This window comes from Vulpes lagopus, chromosome 6 (assembly GCF_018345385.1).
Source record: "Vulpes lagopus strain Blue_001 chromosome 6, ASM1834538v1, whole genome shotgun sequence".
Taxonomy (NCBI): Eukaryota; Metazoa; Chordata; class Mammalia; order Carnivora; family Canidae; genus Vulpes; species Vulpes lagopus.
Window position 1 is genome coordinate 131,125,927 of NC_054829.1, and position 22,121 is coordinate 131,148,047.

At 50.5% G+C, this 22,121-nt stretch overlaps 1 protein-coding gene across 1 annotated transcript in view; it reads right to left on the minus strand.

Moving 5' to 3' along the window:
• Positions 1–19,925, minus strand: part of SETD7 (SET domain containing 7, histone lysine methyltransferase) — a 43,828-nt gene extending 23,903 nt beyond the window's left edge. The window contains exons 1-2 of the mRNA XM_041758631.1: positions 19,775–19,925; positions 11,734–11,863 (exon numbers count right to left, since the gene is read on the minus strand). Coding sequence (XP_041614565.1) covers positions 11,734–11,863; positions 19,775–19,814 — 170 coding nt within the window. The 5' untranslated portion in view covers positions 19,815–19,925. The remainder of the gene's footprint in view (positions 1–11,733; positions 11,864–19,774) is intronic.
• Positions 19,926–22,121: the final 2,196 nt, after the last annotated feature.

Below are 22,121 nucleotides of genomic sequence, written 5' to 3' on the forward strand. Positions count from 1 at the left end.
AGTTGCAGGGCGCCCTCTGAGGAGCCAGCACCAGGGGGGAGCCCGAGGGGGCACCCAGGGGGGTGATGCTGGTGGGCACACACCGTGCACCAAGGGAGACAGAGGCCATGGGGCCTCGGGGGCTGCACCGGGCTGTGCCCGGCAAGTCCGGTCTCGCTTACAGAACACAGAATGATCGGTGATTATTAAATGAGAAGCACAACCCCACAACGGTGGCCTCCGATCGCACCGTAATTACACTGTGGGGTGCCCCCGGGGAGAGGAGTAGCTCGCTTTTGGGTTTGTTTGCACTACTGACGATCAACAGGCTGAGTAAATCCATGAAGAGGACAAAGTGCACCTTAGCACAGCCCTTGCACCAACAATCCAAATTCTCTATCAGCCAGGTTGGAATTCATGTGGTTCGAGGGCCACTGGACTCCCTGAATGGCCACAAAATAAAAATAAAAATAAAAATAAAAATAAAAATAAAAATAACGACCTTGAGGAAGGACCGCTAATCAACCGACCCAACAGTGCAGTGGTGCAAACGGCCATGTGCTCCCCTGTCTTCCCTGTGGGAGGGCCAGGCTCAGGTCAGGGTCCAGGTGCAGATAAACCACAGGTTGTTTTTTAGTATAAATATGGCCCTAATACTGAGTGGCCTACAATCTAAAATACTTTTCGTTGCTTATCTGAGATGCTATTTTTAAAAAGTTCATTCATTCATTCATTCATTCATTCATTCATGAGAGACATAGAGAGAGAGAGGCAGAGACCGAGGCAGAGGGAGAAGCAGGCTCCCTGCAGGGAGCCTGATGCAGGACTCGATCCCGGGACCCCGGGGTCGTGCCCTGGGCCAGTGGCAGGTGCCCAACCGCTGGGCCACCGGGGGATCCCCTGAGATGCCATTTTAAGTGGGTGCCCTGGACCTTACTGGTCCCCCTGGACTGCGCACAGCCCCCCACGGCAGTCTGTCCCGTCGACCCGCCGATGCAGAACAGGACAAACGGCGGCTTCCCTCCCAGCCCAGGTGACCAAGGTGCACAGGTGCAACCTCTCGGCGCCCCGGGGCAAGGCTGGCCACGGCCTTCTCTGCGGCTGCTCCAGGCAACGGCTCGCCCCCCCACGCCTGTGATGGGGGGGTCCTCAGGGCAGCGCAAAGGGCAGGCTCGGAAGCCCCGGAAGCCCCGCGTCCCCGAGGAAGGCGGACAAGCTGCTCGGGCTGTCAGGGTGCGGATGCCCGTTGGGGCTTCCCTCCTGCGGCGCCCCGGAACCCACCCTCGTCCTCGGCCGCGGCTCCGCCTGCACTGACCACCACAGGCCCGCTGGGGCTCCCCTCTTAGAGTCCTGCTGGGGCTCCCCTTCTAGAGGCCTGCTAGAGCCCCTGCTCACAGGCCTCCCCTTCTAGAGCCCCCCTGCTCGTGGGGCTCCCCTTCTAGAGCCCCCTGCTCACATGGGCTCCCCTTCTAGAGCCCCCTGCTCACATGGGCTCCCCTTCTAGAGCCCCCTGCTCACATGGGCTCCCCTTCTAGAGCCCCCTGCTCACAGGGCTCCCCTTCTAGAGCCCCCTGCTCACAGGGCTCCCCTTCTAGAACCCCCTGCTCACAGGCCTCCCCTTCTAGAGCCCCCTGCTCACATGGGCTCCCCTTCTAGAGCCCCCTGCTCACATGGGCTCCCCTTCTAGAGCCCCCTGCTCACAGGCCTCCCCTTCTAGAGCCCCCTGCTTGCAGGGCTCCCCTTCTAGAACCCCCTGCTCACAGGCCTCCCCTTCTAGAGCCCCCTGCTCACATGGGCTCCCCTTCTAGAGCCCCCTGCTCACATGGGCTCCCCTTCTAGAGCCCCTGCTCACAGGCCTCCCCTTCTAGAACCCCCCTGCTCACAGGCCTCCCCTTCTAGAGCCCCTGCTCACATGGGCTCCCCTTCTAGAGCCCCTGCTCACGTGGGCTCCCCTTCTAGAGCCCCCTGCTCACATGGGTTCCCCTTCTAGAACCCCCTGCTCACAGGGCTCCCCTTCTAGAACCCCCTGCTCGCGGGGCTCCCCTTCTAGAGCCTCCTGCTCACATGGGTTCCCCTTCTAGAACCCCCTGCTCGCGGGGCTCCCCTTCTAGAGCCCCCTGCTTGGGGAGCTCCCGTTCTAGAACCGCCTGCTCACATGAATTTATTCACTGGACCCACAGGGCACACCTCTTTATATTTTAGCTCCCACACTATGTGATTCTTGTTTTTTCCTTTAAAATGTATGTAACCAAATGTTTTAAATCCCTGAGGTCACATTTTCTTTCTTTCTTTTTTTTTTTTTAAATTCAAAACAAAAATAACCTTGTGATAGTAATGAATATTCTCAAGCCCCTGGCATTTTTCTATTCAAAAAAGAAACTGATGCTGTTTTATGACCACTACATTGTTAACATGTGAGATTATTTGAGAAGTAGCTGCATGCAAGTAGCTTTCTAATCCTTGCTGAAATCGGATTGAGGGGTACATTTTGGAGGAAGTCTGCTCTTACTGGCTTGACTAGAGCCTACCCAACCTTCCTGACCACCCCCCGGCGTGGAGCCCTGCTTTCCCCAGAGTCTGCCCTGACCTCTGCAACCAGTCCATATTTCTCATCAGAGCCTCATCATGACCCATCACAGGACTTTCCATGTCTTTACTGATGGTCAATTTATATGTCCTATTTCACTAACTAGACTGTAAGCCCCCCCCCCCTTTTTAAAAAGATTTTATTTTATTTATCATGAGAGACACACAGAGAGAGGCAGAGACCTAGGTAGAGGGAGAAGCAGATCCCCTGCAGGGAGTCCCACGTGGGACTCGATCCTGGGACTCCGGGATCATGCCCTGGGCCAAAGGCAGCCACTCAACCACTGAGCCACCCAGGTGCCCTGATTGTAAGCTCTTTGTTGGAACAAATTAGGCATTATCCATCCATGCATCCCTCCCCTAACATACTTCAAGTGGCACTTCCTAAATGAAAGAACCGAAATGAAAACTGGGCTGGTTTGCTTTGAGAAGAGAAGACTGAGAGGGAACATAACAACGGTAACAATGGTACTCAAGTGCAGGGAGTACTTTCTTTTTTCTGGGACATAGTGATTGCTCCCATAAGTAAAAGTTATGATTATGCATGAGTACTCATGGGTATGATGGTGAGCTTTCTACTGAGAAACTGGGCTTAAAAAAGCATCAGGGGAATAGTTAGGAGATACCAGAATAGTCAAAGAAATTTACCAAAACTGCTTTAAATCTACTTAAAAAAAAAAAGGGCAAGGAAGATTCCTTGGTCTGGAATAACTTATGAAATGACCCATTGTGTGGCACAAGGATGGAATAAATGTGCTTCTTTAAGTGAAAAAAGTAACATGTATTGGTTGTTAAAACAAACAAAAACCAAACCAAGTACTATAAAGATGTAGAAAGTAGAAATTCCCACTCCTCTTGTTCAGTTTAGCATATACCACTTAAAGCTTTTTTCCCCATTTATGTATCATGCACTTTCCCACCTCTGTTGTTGCTGTTTTAATAAAAATGGGATCATTCTATATACAGTCCTCTTGACTGGTATTTCCTGAAGTCTCTTTCAACATCTTGGCAGGTTCTTTAGTATGTTAAGAAACTTCAAAAATGATCTTTCGACTGTTAGATTTTTCTGGCACCAGCATCTGAGTCAAGTAACCAGAAAATGTAGAGAAAATTAAAACATAAATTTTAATTAAAATTCTTTCTGTACATATACATACAGACTATTGTTACCTGTTTTATCAAAGCTCTTGTAGTTAAAATTCCAGTAATAAATTAAATTAGGAAATCTAACTCAAAAAGAAATGGGGAATTTTTATAATTATTTACCTAAACTGATGAATCTCAATTTTACTCAAACATTACTGTAACATCATTTTAAGATTCTCTTTAATATCTGAATACACCAAAGTCCTCTTAGGAGATTTGACAGCTTTGGCTTTTCCTCGGTACTCTGGGGCCTAGAATGTTTCAGGCTTTCCGCCTCATGAGGCATGAACTCTGCTCCCTTCCTCTACTGTGTTCCCTTCCTTTTGTCGGCTGTTATAATAGAAGAACCAAGAGGGAAATTTTAAATGAATCTTAATTCTACCAATTAATTCTTTTTTTTAAAATTTTTTTTCAATTTTTATTTATTTATGATAGTCACACACAGAGAGAGAGAGAGAGAGAGAGAGAGAGAGAGGCAGAGACATAGGCAGAGGGAGAAGGAGGCTCCATGCACCGGGAGCCCGACATGGGATTCAATCCCGGGTCTCCAGGATCGCGCCCTGGGCCAAAGGCAGGCGCTAAACCGCTGCGCCACCCAGGGATCCCTCTACCAATTAATTCTTAATTCTGCCATTTCTAACCACATTAAAGTGTGACTCTTAATATTAAAACATTTGAGCCATTATTTTATATGACAATATATATTATCTTTTTAAAAAACTGAGATGCAATTGACATATAGTATTGTATCCTATATTATCTCTTAAAATACTGAAAACTAAGGAACCATAAAGAAGAAGAACATCCACAACAAACCCAAACCATCTGCTCAGGCTTTATCTGAGAGAAACTTCACCTTCTTGCAAGGTGTGATAAGCAAGCTGAATGAAGCACTATCATGCTTCCATGTAATACAGTGTCTTGTCTATCTTTAGAGGTTTTTTTTTTATCCTTTAGGAGATCTGTGAGTCTGTAGGATCTGATTATTATAAAGGCTAAAGATAGTAAAATTTTTGAGGAGCAATTAGTGAAATTCAGTTTTTCTCTCTAAAAAGAAATCCTAAGGGGCGCCTGGGTGGCTCAGCCGGTTCAGCATCTGACTCTTGATTTGGGCTCAGGTCATGATCTCTGGGTTGTGAGATGGAGCCCCTTGTTGGGCTCTGTGCTCAGTGGGGAGTCTGCCGGGGGCTCTCTCTCCCTCTGCCTATCTCTCTCTCTCCCTTCCCCTCTCTCCTTGTCTAAACATAAATAAATAAATAAATGAATAAATAATCCTAAGAAAAGCTGCTAGCCATTGTTATCAACGAATAATAACAGCAAGGGAGAAATAATAATAATAATAATCCGTCCTTGAACTTGAAGGCATGATGCTATGTGAAATAAGTCAGACAAAGACAAAAATTGTTATGTCCTCCTTTGTATGTGGAATCTAAAGAAGCCTAACTCATAGAAACAGAGTAGAATGGTGGTGGCGGGCGCTGGGGGCTGAAGAGGTGTTCTTCAAAGCAGACAAACTTCAAGCTGTAAGATGAGTAAGTTCTGAGGATCTCACGTACAGCCTGATGACTATAATTAGCAATACCATATCGTGTACTTAAAAGTTGTCGAGAGTAGATCTTAAATATTATCACCATTTAAAAAAGGTAATTATGTTAGAGCACGGAGGTGTTAACTAACCTTATCGTGGTCATCATTTCACTACATAAATGTATCAAATCACCATGTCGTATACCTTACACTTACACATATCATATGTCGGTATCACAGCAAAGCTGGAAAAAATGTAGATACAGAGCTATACAAAAAAAAAAATCCATGTTTCCCCATATGTGCCACCTAGGTACCCTCTACTCTGCAAGGTCTTTACAGGTTTTCTCATTCAATCTTCACAACAACTTGGAGAAGTCAGTCTAATTATCCCCACTTTATAGATGAGGAAACAAGTTCACTAGATCAGAGCTCTTCTGACTTGAGTCTTCAGGTTGACTTTCCATCAGTTTGCCAAGCTCCTACCAAAGTTGTTCAAACTCCTACAAAGAAAGTAAATTCATTCACCCCAGCACTCCTTTGAACTGTTCATAATTCTAGCTAATGAGTGACTTCAAGTAAACTTCAAGCAAGCTAGAGTCAGAGCTATTTCCTTGGTCTTGTTAGAGGGGAGTGGTAGGTGCAGTGAGAAGAGGAGGGCTCTGGAATTGAGCTCACCTTCCCTGGAATCTCAGCTCTACGCCCCGAGGTGATGGAGTAGGTGACCTTGGGCAAGTTATTTAACCACTCTGTGCCTTAGTTTCTTCATTCGTAAAATAGGATGCTACAGCCTATTTCACTTCTTGTGAAGGGAGAAGGGAACGTGTCCAGCATTGAACAAATGACAGGTATTCAAAAATATCCATTTTCCCCCCACTCCTTTTCCTTTGTGCAAGTCACAAAAAATTTTGTCTTAATCAGAACAGTTTGTTAGAATACAGACAAATATCTTTGTTGGGCCTGGTTCCAGCAGAAGCTGGATGACTACTGGGAACATAGAAAGGACTTTTGCCTTGTGTGGGAGGCTGGAATACATGACTTCAGAAGTCCATTCCGACTCTAGTTTCCCTGAACTGTGACCAAGTACTTTCAAAAAACCAAACACAATGGGGCACCTGGGTGGCTCAGTGGGTTGGGCATCTGCCTTTGGCTCAGGTCGTGATAATCGGGTCCTGGGATCGAGGCCCCAGTTGGGCTCTCTGCTCTCTAGGGAGTCTGCTTCTCCCTCTCCCTGCTGCTCCCCCTGCTTGTGTGTTCTCTCTCTCTTTGTCAAATAAACAAATAAAATCTTAAAAAAAAAAAAAGAAAAGAAAAAGAAAAACCCAAACGCAAGAAATCGTGCATGGGCCTGTGGCCTGGGAAATGTCGGCCTTTCTCAGTGACTCATCAAATGGTCAGCCTTGCTTAGATTAATTTGGCCAATGATATGTTAGAAAAGCCCTAACTAGATACATCAGTGTAGAAAATCAACACCAGGAGTAGTAAATAATACTTTGAAATCTAATTGGCACATCAAGGGGAAGCATCAATAATAATAATTCAAAAAACCTTAAATGAATGAACTCACCTTTATCTCACAGTCAGGCTAAAACTCACACAGTTCCCTAATATTACCCAGCCCATAGCCAAGCTGCATTGAAATGCCTCTCTCTTGTTACCATTGTAAAATTTCTAGAAGTTCTATAAAATTGCCTTTACATCCATAAATCTTGGTTGAAAAGAGAACAATTAAGGAAGAAGTGCATTAAAATGAACACCCAGAATTGGGGATTAGTATAAAAATTAGAGGTGTGTACATCAAAATACTCTGCATACTAAATATTCTCATAATATGTATTCCCCAGCCCCAACCCTCCCCGTACTCCAGCGGGTCCAGTGGTGCCAGACAGACTCCAGAGCCACAGCAGCCAAGCCTCCAGATCCCTTTCTCCTCCCTGTATCAATGCTTTCATCTCAGGACCAGAGCAGACGTTAAGTCCCAATGACCTAATCTTAGGCTTAGGACAGTTTCCTCATTTCTTTACAAAGGGGGCTGAAAATGGAAAAACAGAACTGCTTGAAAAGACAATTTAAAAAATAAGGTCAGTTTTCCCATTCATTCCTAGGTTGTGAGATAAATTATTTGGTAAATAACCTATCTATCAGAATCTAGGTTCTGATAAGCTGGTTTTAATGAATTTTTCTGTTCTATATTCCAACATATTAATAAAGGAGAGGTCAACTGTTGATGAAGATCTCAAAACTAGCAAGCATTTTGAGGCTGAGATAATAGTAACGTACCATATTCATTTTGGCTATTTAAACTGATTTAGAAATAGAGAGCTATTTCCTTATTTTACCTTGAATATGTTTAATTAAGATGCTTAAATTCTCTGCCAACGGTGGTCACCTTGGTGATGTAGGTGGTAGCGGTATAAAAAAGGGGGAGGCATGTTCACATTTTACATTAGTGTAGTTCTTAAAGTTTGTTATCCTACCAAGTATTTTGCTACATGTGCGATTTAAAAATAGTCTGCTTCTGTCTAGGAACTTGGTTAAACAATTTACCAGGGCCATTTTTTCCTGATGATCTCAATATTTAAAATTCTTTTTTTTTTTTTAAAGATTTTATTTATTTATTTATTTATTCATGCAAGAGGCAGAGAGAGACACAGGCAGAGGGAGAAGCAGGCTCCATGCAGGGAGCCCGATGTGGGACTCGATCCAGGGTCTCCAACATCACATCCTGGGTCAAAGGCAGGTGCCAAACCGCCGAGCCACCCTCAATATTTAAAATTCTTATTCAGGATTATCATATGCTATGTAGAGTAGAAAAGTGACTCTAGAATTGCCCTGATATAAATTTATATGTTTAAAACCCTCTTAAAAATTAATATACCCAGCTTATGGCACAGATTGTGGTAATGGTTTCACGAGTATATGCTTACCTCCAAATTCATCAAGTTGCATATATTAAGTGTGTAGGGCTTTTTGTATGTGAATTGTACCTCAGCAAAGTGGGTTACAAAAATCCCACACCCAGGGGCAGGTGTCATATAAGATTAGAATGCACCAGGCCAGATTTTCTATCCTACACTTTGCAATTATGAGAACAAGTTCTGGCGATTCCAAACAAACCATGTTATGTTATGGGAACATAAGCCAGCATTACAGGTTTGGACAGCTTTTAAAAACCCTAACAGAAACTTTTTGTTTCCTCATCTGTTATTTTAAGATCTTGATTTCAGCCTTTTGGAGGGGGGGGGGTTTGCAGACTAAACCCTCCTGTCTGGCAGTGAAAGCATAGGGACCCACTTTGTTTTACCCAAAACATCAGACCCTAAAAATGGGGAGCAGTAACAGGGGGAAAATTAATAGACAAATGTAAATTAAAGTACTGTTCCATGGAGAAAGAGCTGACTTCTCCATGATCACATCCTGCACCCTCCTTAAAAAGACCTAGTGGATTCCATGGCCTTTTGTCAGTCATAAGATTATCTCACTAATGTTGATGGTACATCCTTTCAGCAGATGTCTCACAATATTATCAGTATTTGGGCTTAAGAAAATAGGTGAGGGGCGCCTGGGTAGCACGGCAGTTAAGCATCTGCCTTTGGCTCAGGTCATGACCCAGGTGTCCTGGGATCGAGTCCCACATTGGGCTCCCTTCAGGGAGCCTGCTTCTCCCTCTGCCCGTGTCTCTGCCTCTCTCTCTGTGTTTCTCATGGATAAATAAATAAAATCTTTAAAAAAATTAGAAAAGAAAAAGAAAAGAAAATGGGTGACAGTGACCTTTTGAGAACCCGTCACCATACCGCTACATCACATGTCATAAGAGCAGGGGTACTGACTCTCTCCTCAGAGTCTTAACCCCAGTCTATCTGAAGGAGGTTAACAAAGGTCACCTCTTGGGGTCCTTGCTGATACTATCACTGTTTGATTCTACTATCTGACCTAAGTCTACAGATGTTTGAGTGGTACATGTGAAAACTAGTGAATTAGTGCCTCAAAAAGAAAACAAAAAACCCAACGGATGTATTTCTATTCCACTGATGGTCACTGGCCTCATGTTTCAACCTGACCTGGTGCTTCAGCTCTTTCATGTTGTGATGCATATGCACGTGGCTGCAGGGGGAAATGGAGAAAGCTACTTGCAGCCAGAAGTGACTGCCCCGACAGTGGGGAGTGGAGTGGGAGTGGCTCGGAAGCGTCAGGCCCCACTCAGCTCCCCCAGGGCCAACAGGATCAGTATCCTGGGGCTAACACAGCTCATTTGTACCATACTGGTGCACGAGATCAGTTTGGCCCTTCAACACTGTGTGTCAGGTCTGGGAACCCAACATTAAAATCAACCCAACCTAAAAAAATAAAAATAAAAAAATAAATAAATAAATAAAATCAACCCAACCTGCTGGACTGTTTCTCCAGAGTCAGTCAATCACCGGGTATGATCATCAAACTACCAGATTTAAAGCATGAGTGTGTGTGTGTGTGTGTGTGTGTGGTGGGAGTGGAATGGGTGTTCTGGGTGAACGCCACCTTTTCTCAGCTCTCACACTCACTTAGCTAGACATTTTTTTTTTTTAAATATCAAATTAAGGGAAAGTGCCAGGAAGCCTAACAGACGACAGAGATTCGATCCTCAAGGAAACCTCTGTCCTATTGGGGAAATAAGATATTTACGTAAGTGTACATTTGTTGAGTGAATAAAAGAATAACTGCAGCATGAGGTAAGGAGGAACACTTTCCAGAAAAAAGGTATAAATAAACTGCTCTGAAAATGAGGCAAGAAAAGTTTCCCTCTGGACAGGTTAAAGGGATCATGAGAGAGTAGGGGCACGTGGGTGGCTCAGTCGGTTGGGCATCTGCCTTTGGCTCAGGTCAGGATCCCAGGGTGCCGGGATCGAGTCCCCCATTGGGCCCCCTGCTCAGTGGGGGAGCCTGCTTCTCCCTCTCCCTCTGCCGCTCCCCCTGCTTGTGCTCTCTCTCCCTTCTTCAATCTCTTATTCAAATAAATAAATAAAAAATCTTTAAAAAAAAATCTTGAGAAAAGAAAGCACTGATACCAAATCTTGAAAGAGTCCTGTGTGGGACTCAGGTGTCAACCGAATATCCACAGCAGGGCAAAGGAAAGGCAGTACAGGGAAGTATCTGGCCATTTAAGATGTGCAGTTTGTGGGGCAGCTGGCTGGCTCAGTCGGTGGAGCGTGTGACTCCTAATTTCGGGGTTGTGAGTTCGAGCCTCGCGGTGGGTATAGAGAGTGCTTAATAAAAATGAAGTCTTTTAAAAAAAATGTATAGGTTGTAAGCAAAGCTCTGCTAGTAAGAGATGCAGTGTGGAGGTGGAGCAAATGGGAGAGAGAAGGTAGGGATCAATAACGAAAATGAACTTTTACACAAGTTCTATGGGGGGTTAGTAGCGCTTTCTTCCTCCTTTTATCAGATAATGGAGAGCCTAAAGGACTGTTAAAAACTTTAAAAACAACCCACTTCATTTACAGAATGATGATTCTATAGAATGACCCATCTATTCCGGGGCCCAGGCCCGCTCCTGGATCCCCCTTGAACTGTCAGCTTAGACATTCTTTTTCCCAAAGGAATTCAGTGGTTGAGGAAGCTTTGGCTTCTCACCAACACCCAGAGCTCAGAAGCAGAGCTGATCCCTGCAGAATCCTAGAACCTGCTTCAGCCAACTGCATTTCCATATTCCCCAGGGAGGCGGGCAGAGAGGAAGCAGGCCTCCCAGGGCTCCGAATTCCTCTAAATCTAGAGAAATAAATCGCCGCTGGTGGCTCTCTGTTTCTGAAGCAGACACAGCTTAAGAGTCCTGGTTGGAAAGCTGCGCCAGGACAGGCCCACCTATTTCTGCAAGAGAGAGTCCCTTCTACTGTCGCTCCCCACCTGCAAGGCGCCTCGGCCTCACTGCTGGAACCGGGATGATGCGGCTTTCAAGAGCCCTGCTGACCGTTTTCTTGGCCCATCTCTCGAGGATAGGGAACAAGCTGGGATAATGGTGAAGCTGCAGAACCCACGAGGTGGCCCCCTGGTCCTTCAGGGTAGGAAGGAACCAGGAGCGGACATCAGGGAGGGAGAGGGACTGCACGGCGGAGACTTGAAAGAAAGGGGGAAATCATCACTACCCGAACTGTCCAAATTGGGCTCTGTGCAGTGACCTCATGGAGACTCATCCCCTGAGCCAGCAGGTGAGACGGCCACCAGGCTGGGTGAGCTGAGCCACCACCCCACGCGTGATGGGAGCTCCCTGAAGGCGGCACGACCCAGCAGCGGGGTCAAGGGCAGCCCAGGGGGCCCAAGCCTCAGGGTGGCTTCCCCACAGCAGCGCGAGCGACTTCCTTAGGCCCCCAAGCAGTGCAGACCTGCTGGGGTTGCTTCTGCCTTTTTTAGAAGTTGTACCAAAACCTCCACCTAAATCCTTTCATCGGCATCATCCCTGCAAGTAAAGTGAGCCGGCCCTGCCCCAAACAAGACAGGACAAGACAAAACTGTGAGTGCTACCTGCCGTCAAAGAAGAAGAACTTGCCCCGTCCGTTTTTCTCTCCGTGAACAAAGCTCCCCTCGAATCTGTCCGTGGAGGAGTAGGTGACCGTGCAGAACCCATGTGGCAATCCATCGTCATCCAGGTGCCCTGGAGAAAGGGAAGCAGAAGGCACACCTCAGCACTTCAATGCACTCCCGCGCCCGGATCCTTCCAGCAAGATCCCTGGGCAGCCACAGGCCCCTCCCTGCCTCGGGGGAGGGTGACTGCCCCCGGTTCTCCGCCTGCATCAGCAGGATCAACGTGTCTGCTGCGCACACTTTGTGAACAGATGGGGGCCACGGCAGACGGACGAGAGCACGCTGTAGACGAGGAGCCAAAAATAAGCTTGCCGTTTCCCAGGGCCTACAGGGCCTCCGGGTAATGCCACCTGCATGCTTCAACTTACCAAGAACTTCCCAACATAGCAGTGCTCAAATCTGCAGTTGATGCCCTCAAACTCTCCTGCTTAACTGCAATGTGACTCGGGTGGCGCCTTCGATCATCTCCTGTAAGGTGCGCGGTCTTTGCACTAAGTTTTCTAATGGTAGGAAGTACAACACGACCGTACGTCTCATCCACAGGAGCATGTGGGGGACCGCTAGCTGGGCGACCTTTGACAACCCTTACTGCGGGGCCCCTGGGTGGCTCAGAGGTTGAGCACCTGCCTCCGGCCCAGGCCGTGACCCCAGGGTCCCGGGATCGAGTCCCACGTCGGGCTCCCTGCATGGAGCCTGCTTCTCCCTCTGCCTGTGTCTCTGCTTCTCTCTCTCTGTGTCTGTCTCTCATGAATAAATAAGTAAAAATCTTAAAGAAAAAGAAAAAAGAAAAAAGAAAACCCTTACTGCTTGCTGTTTGTTACACTCAAAGAACAAGGGACACGGCCACGTCTCTGAAACTGCCGTAGTGTTTATACACCTGGTTGTACTAACACGTGAACTCAAGAGTCCCTCTAAGCCTGAACTAGAGCTTAACCTTGAACCTACTGCTTTCCTTTAGTGTCTTTCAGCTTTGAGTGTTTAGTGATAACCTTGTCGTATACCCCGTACCACGATGTTCAGAGGGGTGATGCTTTAAACGCAGCTAGCAGCATCCGCAGGGCCGTCTAAACAGTGATTTTGAACATCCGCAGCTCTTATTACACCGTGAGCCTTAACTTGCTGGTCCTTCCTGGGTCACAGACTGGTATATTCTATTCCACTATTTATACTTACAGTCAATATCTAGGCTTTTATCATGATCTACATAATTCACAAAACCCAGACGTCACCTCGTTGGTGTCTCCCCAATTATTCTGGTGAGCTAATTTTATGGAGGTGGGTGAGAATGAAGGCAGTAGTTAATCTCCTGGCTCTTTCCTGGGTTAACAACCTGGGTCGTGGATGAAAAAGGTAGGAAAGCATTAAACACGGACTTCCAGAGGGCTCACAGACATAAAAGAGAACACAAGCCATATCACCACAATGAACGCTTTAGTCTCCTAAAATGACTCCTTCTAACAGGATAAAAAAAAAAAAAGTCATCCCTTAGACAAGGTTAAGTAAATGTTATGAAGAACAAAAAAAGCTCTTAATTTGTTATTGATTACACAAACATAAAATAACAATGAACAAATACACTCGTCTTACTGCGACATCTGACTCTGTATAGAATGAATTACCTAGAATATTACAACAAAACACGACAAATAAATCACAATCGATATGGCTCCTTTCCTCTTAACACAAATTATTTCTACAAAGGGCAGGAAATTAATGGTTAGAAAGCAACTAGGCCATAATTGCTTTCTTCTCCCTCAAAAACTAACTATACATGACATATTCAGTGATACTCAAGTCGTATGAAATAATTTGGACAATTATTTTCTAACTATGTACTGATGACATTTCTCTCATTGAAATAAATTACACTTTTTTCTTTTAATAAAAAAACACTCCGTGTAGAGCTAAAAGCTTTCTCTTATGAAATGTTGGGATTAACATTTCTATGAATTTAGCATCTTACTTATTATGATTTAGGTATAACTATCAGAATAATCATGTTAGCCTTACATCGAAGTGTTTACTAATAAGTTGAAAATGTTTTCCCACAGAAAGCAGTTCACACATTTCAGACTTTAAAAAGTTAACGTTTGATGAAATTTGTTGTTCTACTTTAGATGAAGAGAACGATTATGATAAACATGAGCACTAAGGAGACGGGGTGTGTGTGGGGGGAATCCGGTGTAAAGACTGATTTCCACCTTCCCTCATTCACCACCTATTCACCTGTCCTATTTTGGAATAAAGCCTCACAGGTGCATCCCCATCGGTGGAAAATTAGAGAAAAATCTAAAGTGTCCGGTAACATGCTAAAAGCACTTGAGGGACAGCCCTAATCCCAATAGAGATAAAAGCAAAAACATCAATCCCCCTCCACGAAGGATGCTTGTGTCAATGTGTCTTTCAACAGGCCATGAAGAGGCGTCTCATCCCCTTCTGGGTCTCTGGATGCGAGAGGAATAGAGAATGTGAGCCCTGTCTTGGGCCACACCGAGTGCTCGGAAAGATGTGGGCCTGTGCTCTTCCCTCTCCCTCCCTGAGTCCGCAGCAGGACCCTCCTGCTGGCTTGGTGGTTCTGTTTTCCTCTCCTCTTTCCAAAAGGAGGATGATGTTATCAATTAATGGGATCAATTAAAGAGGAGCTGGAAATTCAAGGCTGTGATCCTTCGAGAATTCCACCCTGAATCTCTAACAGCCCAGAGTGGTTTTCCTAAGCGGTGGAGCTTTGTGTCTAACACAACCCAAACAATAACAACAACAAAGAGACTTTCAAGAGAAAGAAACGCAGGGAAGAGAAGAGACCGGGTTGTTATGCGCTCACGTCTCCTTTCAACATTCACGTGCTTCTAGGGCAAGTCTGGTACGGCTCTTGTTCAAACACCATTTGGATAACAGCATCATGGAATAGTTGTCTGGGCAGGATTAGTCACTTAATGGAGAGGGATGCTGCTACGGAGAGAAGAGAGAAGTGTGCATACCTACTAGGCATCTGGCACTGCTGACGTCCTTTCCTGTGAGCAACTAGACCTCACAACAATGTCCCACATTCCAAGCTTATTTCCTCATCTGAGGAAGCCCATGCTGCGCACTCAAGAAACACATGAACCACTCTGAATGTGCTAATGAATATCAAAAGCCCCTGCCCCAATTCTTTCCGTCTTGTTCTCTCCAGATAAGGGCAAGCTAGCAGCATGCCCTTTCTTCCCTGCTGCTGGTGGAAGCAGGTATTGCCCAAGAGGCAGGCATCTTGGGGACCCAGGAGGAGAAGTAGGAGAAGCCTTTGGAGTTACGATAGTTCTAAAAAAAAACAAAAAACAAAAAACACCAGGAACTTCAATAGCATGTCGTGGGTGCAAATTCCTATCCCTTCCAAGCGTTACCTAACTCAAAAAGAAACCCTAGTCCTCCTCGCTCCGATTGAGGTCAATCTGTAAAATGCTCCACGTCAGCCAACAGCCGTCAGGGCCAGATCCCCCTCAACAGAGGTTGAACCCCAGACTCAAACAACAGGAAAATTCACTTGAATGGCTGTTCTGTGTTGACAATGCTGTCCCAGCTCGTGTGCCATCGATCTGTCCACAACATGATTTTAAGTATCTACAGAGATTAGAGAAAAAAAGGAAACAGTCTCATACCTTTACTTTTTCACTTTGTGCTAAGGATCATTCTCTACTGAACAGACGGAAAGTTAACATTTCCCCGTCCAGTTACCTCTGAGCCTTTTTCCTGACCGGATGAGAGCCAGGCCTGTATTCTGTGCGCTGGTGGTACATCTCAGCAAGGAAACTCCCTCCCTCTGGGTCAGCCGCCTGGCTGCTCACGGCCTCAGGCTTACCACAGGAGATCGGAGAGTAGGGCGTGTGTGCACACATGCACGTGTGTGTGTGTGTGTGTGTGTGTGTGTGTAGTGTGTTTCCTTCGCAACAAGAGACCCTTCCATGCCTTGTTGGTTTTGTAGAATAGAACTGCTTTTAAAAAGTACTACTAGCAAAAGGCAAACTTACTCTCTTCAGTGCAAGGAACATGCCCTCATGATGATGCACTTACACTGGTGGTTAAAAACATACTTTGATTTTTGAGGGTAGTTCTTTGTCAGAGCCCAACTATTAGTTGCGAGGGTCAGAATTTGACCGCGTGGACACGGGGACGGGTGCTATCAGTGCACTTAGCACCTATTTGTCCTAAGTGCAGGGCACCAGCCAGCCTTATTAGAGATGGGCAGGATAAGATGTTAGGGGGACTTAAAAATATATTTTTTAAAGATTTTATTTATTTATTCATGAGAGACACACAGAGAGAGAGAGAGAGAGAGGCAGAGACACAGGCAGAGGGAGAAGCAGGCCCCACGCAGGGAGCCCGCAATGGGATTCGATCCCAGGCCTCCAGGATCATGCCCTGAGCCAAAGGTGGTGCTAAACCGCTGAGCCACCCGGGCTGCCCTAAAATTATTTTTAATATTTTGAGGAGGTTGCGGCAGCGGAACACCGATTTGCTTGTTTTCGTTCTGGCTCCTTTGTTCTGGAAATTCTGATATTTCCTCTCTTTGAGTATTCTTCCTCAGTGGCTGCTGTTTTTCCAAGCCTTTCCGTTTTGTCCTGCCCGCTTAACCACGGATCTGGATTCCTTCAAAGAACCTTCTAGGTGATCCCTTCTCCTGCTCGCCATTGCTGGTTCATCCTCCCAGAGCAGAGCTCTGATCCTGTCGTTTCCAGCTCTACAAGGCCACCGTGGCCTTCCATCGCTTTCAGCACACAATCCTCTTTTTTAGCCAGCGACACAGGCTCTTGCCCTGTCTTACCGTCCACTTTTCTCCTAGGCCCTGTTACGGCAGAGCCGGAGGACTAGCAACCAGACGCGCCTCCCTAACTACCGGGTGCCAACCTGGTCACTCCCCGAGGTCCCCTCTCAACTAGAATCAACTCCGCACCACCTCTTCTGGGAAATCTGCCTCCATCTACTTCCCCAGGCTGGAAATAATTTTTTACTTCCTCTCACCCGGCACAGTTCAACTGTTTGGATATGATACACTTATTTAAAATTATATTAGGGGCCACACTGTATTCATCTTTGTTATCTATGGGTAGTCAAAGAAATAAATCTAGCAATAAACACCACTTCTTACCGAACCAATAAGCCTGGGAGAGATTTTAAGAAGCCACAGCAGGATCTCAGGTGGCTGTCTCGGGCCCTCTTGAGGCCTGGGGCCTGCTGTCTTCCGGGCCAGCCAGCGGGAGTAAACAGATCCTCCCTCCACCGCCCACCTCCCCTCGGGATCCATGGCTCAGAGGCGAGAACCTCACCCAGGCCACAGTTCTACCCTGACACAGAACCAACACTGAAGCTCTAGACCTGCAGAGTCCAACTTCTTCTCCAGGGTAAATTGTTAAGGAGCAAGAAAAAGAGGAAAAAGGGTGCCTGTTGGAGAGGCTGCAAGTTGGATTCTCTTTCCCCAAATACATTCCTCTGAAAGTCAGTCCCTGAACTCTGTCAGAACCGAGCTCTGGAGTGATACAGGGTGACATCATACTGAGCCGTTGCTTCCAAACTCAGTTACCAAGGACTTTGTCTATTTGACTGACTCATTAAAAATAAAAAAAAAATATGGGAATCTCTGGGTGGCTCAGTGGTTTAGCGCCTGCCTTTGGCCCAGGGCCGATCCTGGAGCCCCAGGATCGAATCCTGCATTGGGCTCCCGGCGTGGAGCCTGCTTCTCCCTCTACCTATGTCTCTGCCTCTCTCTCTCTATGTCTATCATGAATAAATAAATACATAAATCTTTAAAAAAATAAAAATAAAAAAATAGGAAAAACGTAGAGAGACAGGTAGGGTGGAGCGAGGTTCTGGAGGGCTAAGCCTGTCCCCTACCTCGAGGAGTGTCCCTGAGTTCATTCTTAACTCTTCGGTGCCTCAGTTTCCTCCTCTGTAAAATCAGGCCAATAGCAGTGCCCGTCTCATAAGACTGAGTGGATAATGTGTGTGTGTGTGAAGCACTGGGCGTAGAGCCTGAACACAAGAACTACACAACTAGAGCAGCGATGGTAACAACAGTGAAGACAGCTGAACTGCGGAGGCCAGAGGCTCTGTTTATGGAGAGAGGCAGGGGACCCTTCAGCACCAAGATGTTCAGACTAGCCTTTTACCAGCCTCCCGGGCACTTGGGAGGTGATAAGTAAAGACCACCACAGATGACACCACAAAGGCCCACACTGGTTGGAGAAAAGCCCACTGGTACACTTCCCCTCGTGTGCACACACACGCTCCAGACACGGAGTTGGAGCCTTGGATGCTTGTAAGGACTCTACAAGGTTCTGTGCTACACTAACTGTTTACTGTCGGGTACAACCAAGTGACAAGTGTCCTGGATTGCCCCAAACACTCGAGGCTTAACCTAGTTGTTCCAGCAGCAGTATTAGCAATGGCCCCTCTCACTCACAAGCATATTCTGATTTGGGACCATAGTATACACGGCTCGTCCTACCGAGCAGATGCCTCCTCGTCTGTGTAAAGAACTACCCAGCGGCCGACCTCGACAACAGCAGATGCAGGGCTCCAGCTGCCTCTTCACGTTCTGCAAGGAATCCGGGGACCCCCGACAACTGGGCCTTGTATCTCTCAACAGCTTCAAAAAAGAACTGTGGTCTCACCTGGGGAGCGCCGCCCGTGAGCGAGGGCTTGCACTGAGTTTTTTACAAATAAGAGTAAACTCTGAAGATTGGGAACAGGCTCTAAGGGTTTGAAAAGAGGACATTTCACATTTTTCACTGACCTTTTCATGACATGAAAGAACAACAACAGGCCAATCATTTCAATCAAACCAAGGCTTCCAACAGACCCTCTCTCCGCCAACGTCTCCATAAGCCCCCAAGGTCGGCTTTAACTCCTGGAGAGTTTGGTGAATTCACAACATTGTGAAAATAAGACCACAACTGTCGGAAGCCGGGTGAAGAAATAAGTTCCAGCAGTTCCATCAGGATGGGCATGTTTCAGGGAACTCGGAATCATGATTGTCATACTTAATCTCACCGTTAAGACCTCGAGATCACCGCAAAAGGGGTCAATCACGCTTTATGAAACCATAAAACTCGATTTCTTCCCCCAAGGCAGCGACAACTCGGGGCCCTTACGCCTTCCTAGTACAGCGCTGCCTGTTTTCCTGGGCCCTGGCACAACTCGGGCACACGAGTGCGAGGCCAGACTGCACCCGAAGCTTCACCTGACCGGCTTGGTCGCTTGGGTGTGAAGCACCCCGGGATCCCAGGGCGCCGCAGCCCGTCTGGGGTGGGGGTGGGGTGGGGTGGGGTGGGGGGATCAGGAGGGGAACGCGCTAGGGCGAGGGGTTCCCAGGCCTCGCTGTTGCAAAAGCTGCTGAAACAGCTACGTTGTGTAACGTCCCCACCTCGCTCTTTGGAACTAGCAGGGGGAGAAGGGGGGAAAGACAAAAAAGAGGTGGAGAAAGTCAGCAAAACAAAGTGGCGGGGAGCGTCGGGGAGGGGCGCCGGGGGGAAGGGGCGGGAGCGCGGCCCCGCGGCGGGGGCTCCGGAAAGTTAAGTGTCACCGGGCGGCCCGGGGCGGGGGCGGGGGCGGGGCGGGGGCGCGCGCAGGCCCGGGCTTGGGGGCGCGCCCCGCCGCCTGCAGGGGGCTCGGCCCGGGGAGCGCGGCTGCCACGTGCCCGGCTCGGCCCGAGCGCTGCGCCGGGGCCGCCCGGAGGGAGGCGCGCCCGGGGCGGCCGCGGTCACCGCAGGTCGCGGCGGCGGGCGGAAGCCGGGGGGGGCGGGGATGCTCCTGCGCGGCGCCACCTGCCCCCTGCCCCGGCCCCGCGGAGGCCGCGCTCGCCAGCCCGAGGGCGCACGCAGGACCCCGGGCCGCGGCGCCGTGTCCCCTCCCCCCCGCTCCCCCTCCCCGCCCCGGCGCCCGGGCCCGGCCTGCGCCTCGCCCGGCGGTGCGCGCTCCCGGGGCTGCCCGGGGCCGGGGCCTCGCGTACCTTCCACCGCCTCCTCCACCATCTCGTCGTCGCTGTCCATGGCGCCTGCGGGCCGCGCCTGCTCCGGGCCGCGCCTGCTCCGGGCCGCGCCTGCTCCGGGCCGCGCCTGCTCCGGGCCGCGCGCCGCCTCCCGTCCGAGCCGGTGCTGCCGGCGGCGGAGCGAGCGCTGGGGCTGAGCCCGGAGACTCCGGGGGAGGGGGGGGAGGAGGAGGAGGAGGAAGAGGAGGGGCGGGCGGGCGGGCGCGCTGCCTCCCCCTACAGCCCTGGCAGGCGCTCGGCCCCAACCGCTGCCGCAGCGCCCCCCCCGCCCAGCCCCCGGCCCCGGGGCCGCCGCCGCCGCCGCTTCCCCGGAGAGGCGCCCTCTTTGTTAGGGAGCCGCGGGCCGCTGACATGACCCCGGCCCCGGCCCCGGCCCGAGCGCCCCCCGCGGCTGACTGACGGCTCCGGCCCTCCCGGCCCTCCCCGGACTGCGGCTCCCGGGCCCGCCCGACCCCCGACCTCCCCCCGCTTCTGCTGGGGGCTGCGCTCCGAGCGCGCCTCGCGGGGGCCGGGACCGCCGTGACCGGGGGGGGACCCCGACCTCCAGCTGTGCGGGGGCAGCTCGGGGGACCCCCGGGTGACCGTCCTCGGGGGGTGGGGGCAGGACCCCGACCTCCAGCTGTGCGGGGGCCTCTGGGGGACCCGGGACCTCCGTGACCCGGGGGGGGGGCGCAGGACCCCGAGCTCCAGCTGTGCGGGGGCAGCTCGGGGGCCCGGGACCTCCGTGACCCGGGGGGAGGCGCAGGACCCCGACCTCCAGCTGTGCGGGGCAGCTCGGGGGACCCCCAGGTGACCGCCCTGGGGAAGGGGCCCAGGACCCCCGACCTCCAGCTGTGCGGGGGCAGCTCGGGGGACCCCCGGGTGACTGTCCTCGGGGGGTGGGGGCAGGACCCCGACCTCCAGCTGTGCGGGGCAGCTCGGGGGACCCCCGGGTGACCGTCCTCGGGGGTGGGGGCAGGACCCCGACCTCCAGCTGTGCGGGGGCAGCTCGGGGGACCCCCGGGTGACCGCCCTCGGGGGGTGGGGGCAGGACCCCGACCTCCAGCTGTGCGGGGGCAGCTCGGGGGACCCCCGGGTGACCGCCCTCGGGGGGTGGGGGCAGGACCCCGACCTGCTGTGCGGGGGCAGCTCAGGGACCCTGGGCCGCCGGGGGACCGCCCTGGGGGGGGCCCAGGACCCCGACCTCCAGCTGTGCGGGGGCAGCTCGGGGGACCCCCGGGTGACTGTCCTCGGGGGTGGGGGCAGGACCCCGAGCTCCAGCTGTGCGGGGGCAGCTCGGAAGCCCGCGGCGCCCGCCCCCCGCCCCGCCTCGGGTCGGCCTCGGAAGAGCAGGGCAGCGGCCCCGACCCCGGCCTCGACGTCCTCTCGCCCCGCTTCGCCCCGTTTGCCACCCGGAGCTGCACGGGGGCGGCACGCAGGTGCCCAGGTGCCCTGCGTCGCCGCATCACATCCCTGAGCAGGTGTCCCAGACCCGAGGCGGCGGGGCGGGGGCGGGGGCGGGGGGACCTCCAGCCGGTTCCGCCGGGCCCGGGGCTCCCACCCTCCTCGGCACTGTCAGGCGGCTCGGGTGATGCAGAAACTCAGCAAATCCAAATGGCAGCGGGCCCGTTACCAGGCAGGAGAAGCCGCTCGAAGGCCCGGCAGGTGCCTCGTGCCCGCGGTGCCCCAATGGCAGAGGAGCCAGCAGCGGGGGTCCCCGGGAGGCACCCTCCGGCCGGCGCCCCCCCCCCCCCCTGTGATGCCCCGGCGGTCCCCTTGTTCCTCCAAGTGCCAGGCGCTGCGTAGACGCGGGCTCTTCACGTGCAGAAAACCTCGGGGCACCCAGCTCGGCCCAGCCACTTGGAGTCCTTGTGGCAGTGCCTCTTACAGGTGGCGGTAAAGGGCGGCTGTAAATAGCTGGTTAAATGGATGCAAATGCACACAGTGTACCGCGGAATTACAGGGTGCTGCCGCGGGCATCTGCCAAGAACAGCTACTGCACGGGAGGAGGGGGCAGGAGCGAGCAAAGAAAGTCGTTCCATTTTGTTTTCGGAACAACCAGCGAGACTTTGGGGATTTCGGAGTACTTCCAGCACCCCGGCGACCACGCCTTGTTTCTGGCTTGGTGCTTACATGCTAGATATTTTTTTTTTTATGGAGTATTGTGAGTTTCTTCTTCAATTCAGTTTTCCCTTGGCGGAAAGGAGAACAATATTAGGGACCCTTGTCCCATGCGCTGGCTGGGAATTTCAATCCCTTTGGGCTGTTTTACAAACAGAGGGAAGGGCCCTGGACCAGGAGTTAGGGACAGTTGGGGGTCCTGGTGCTG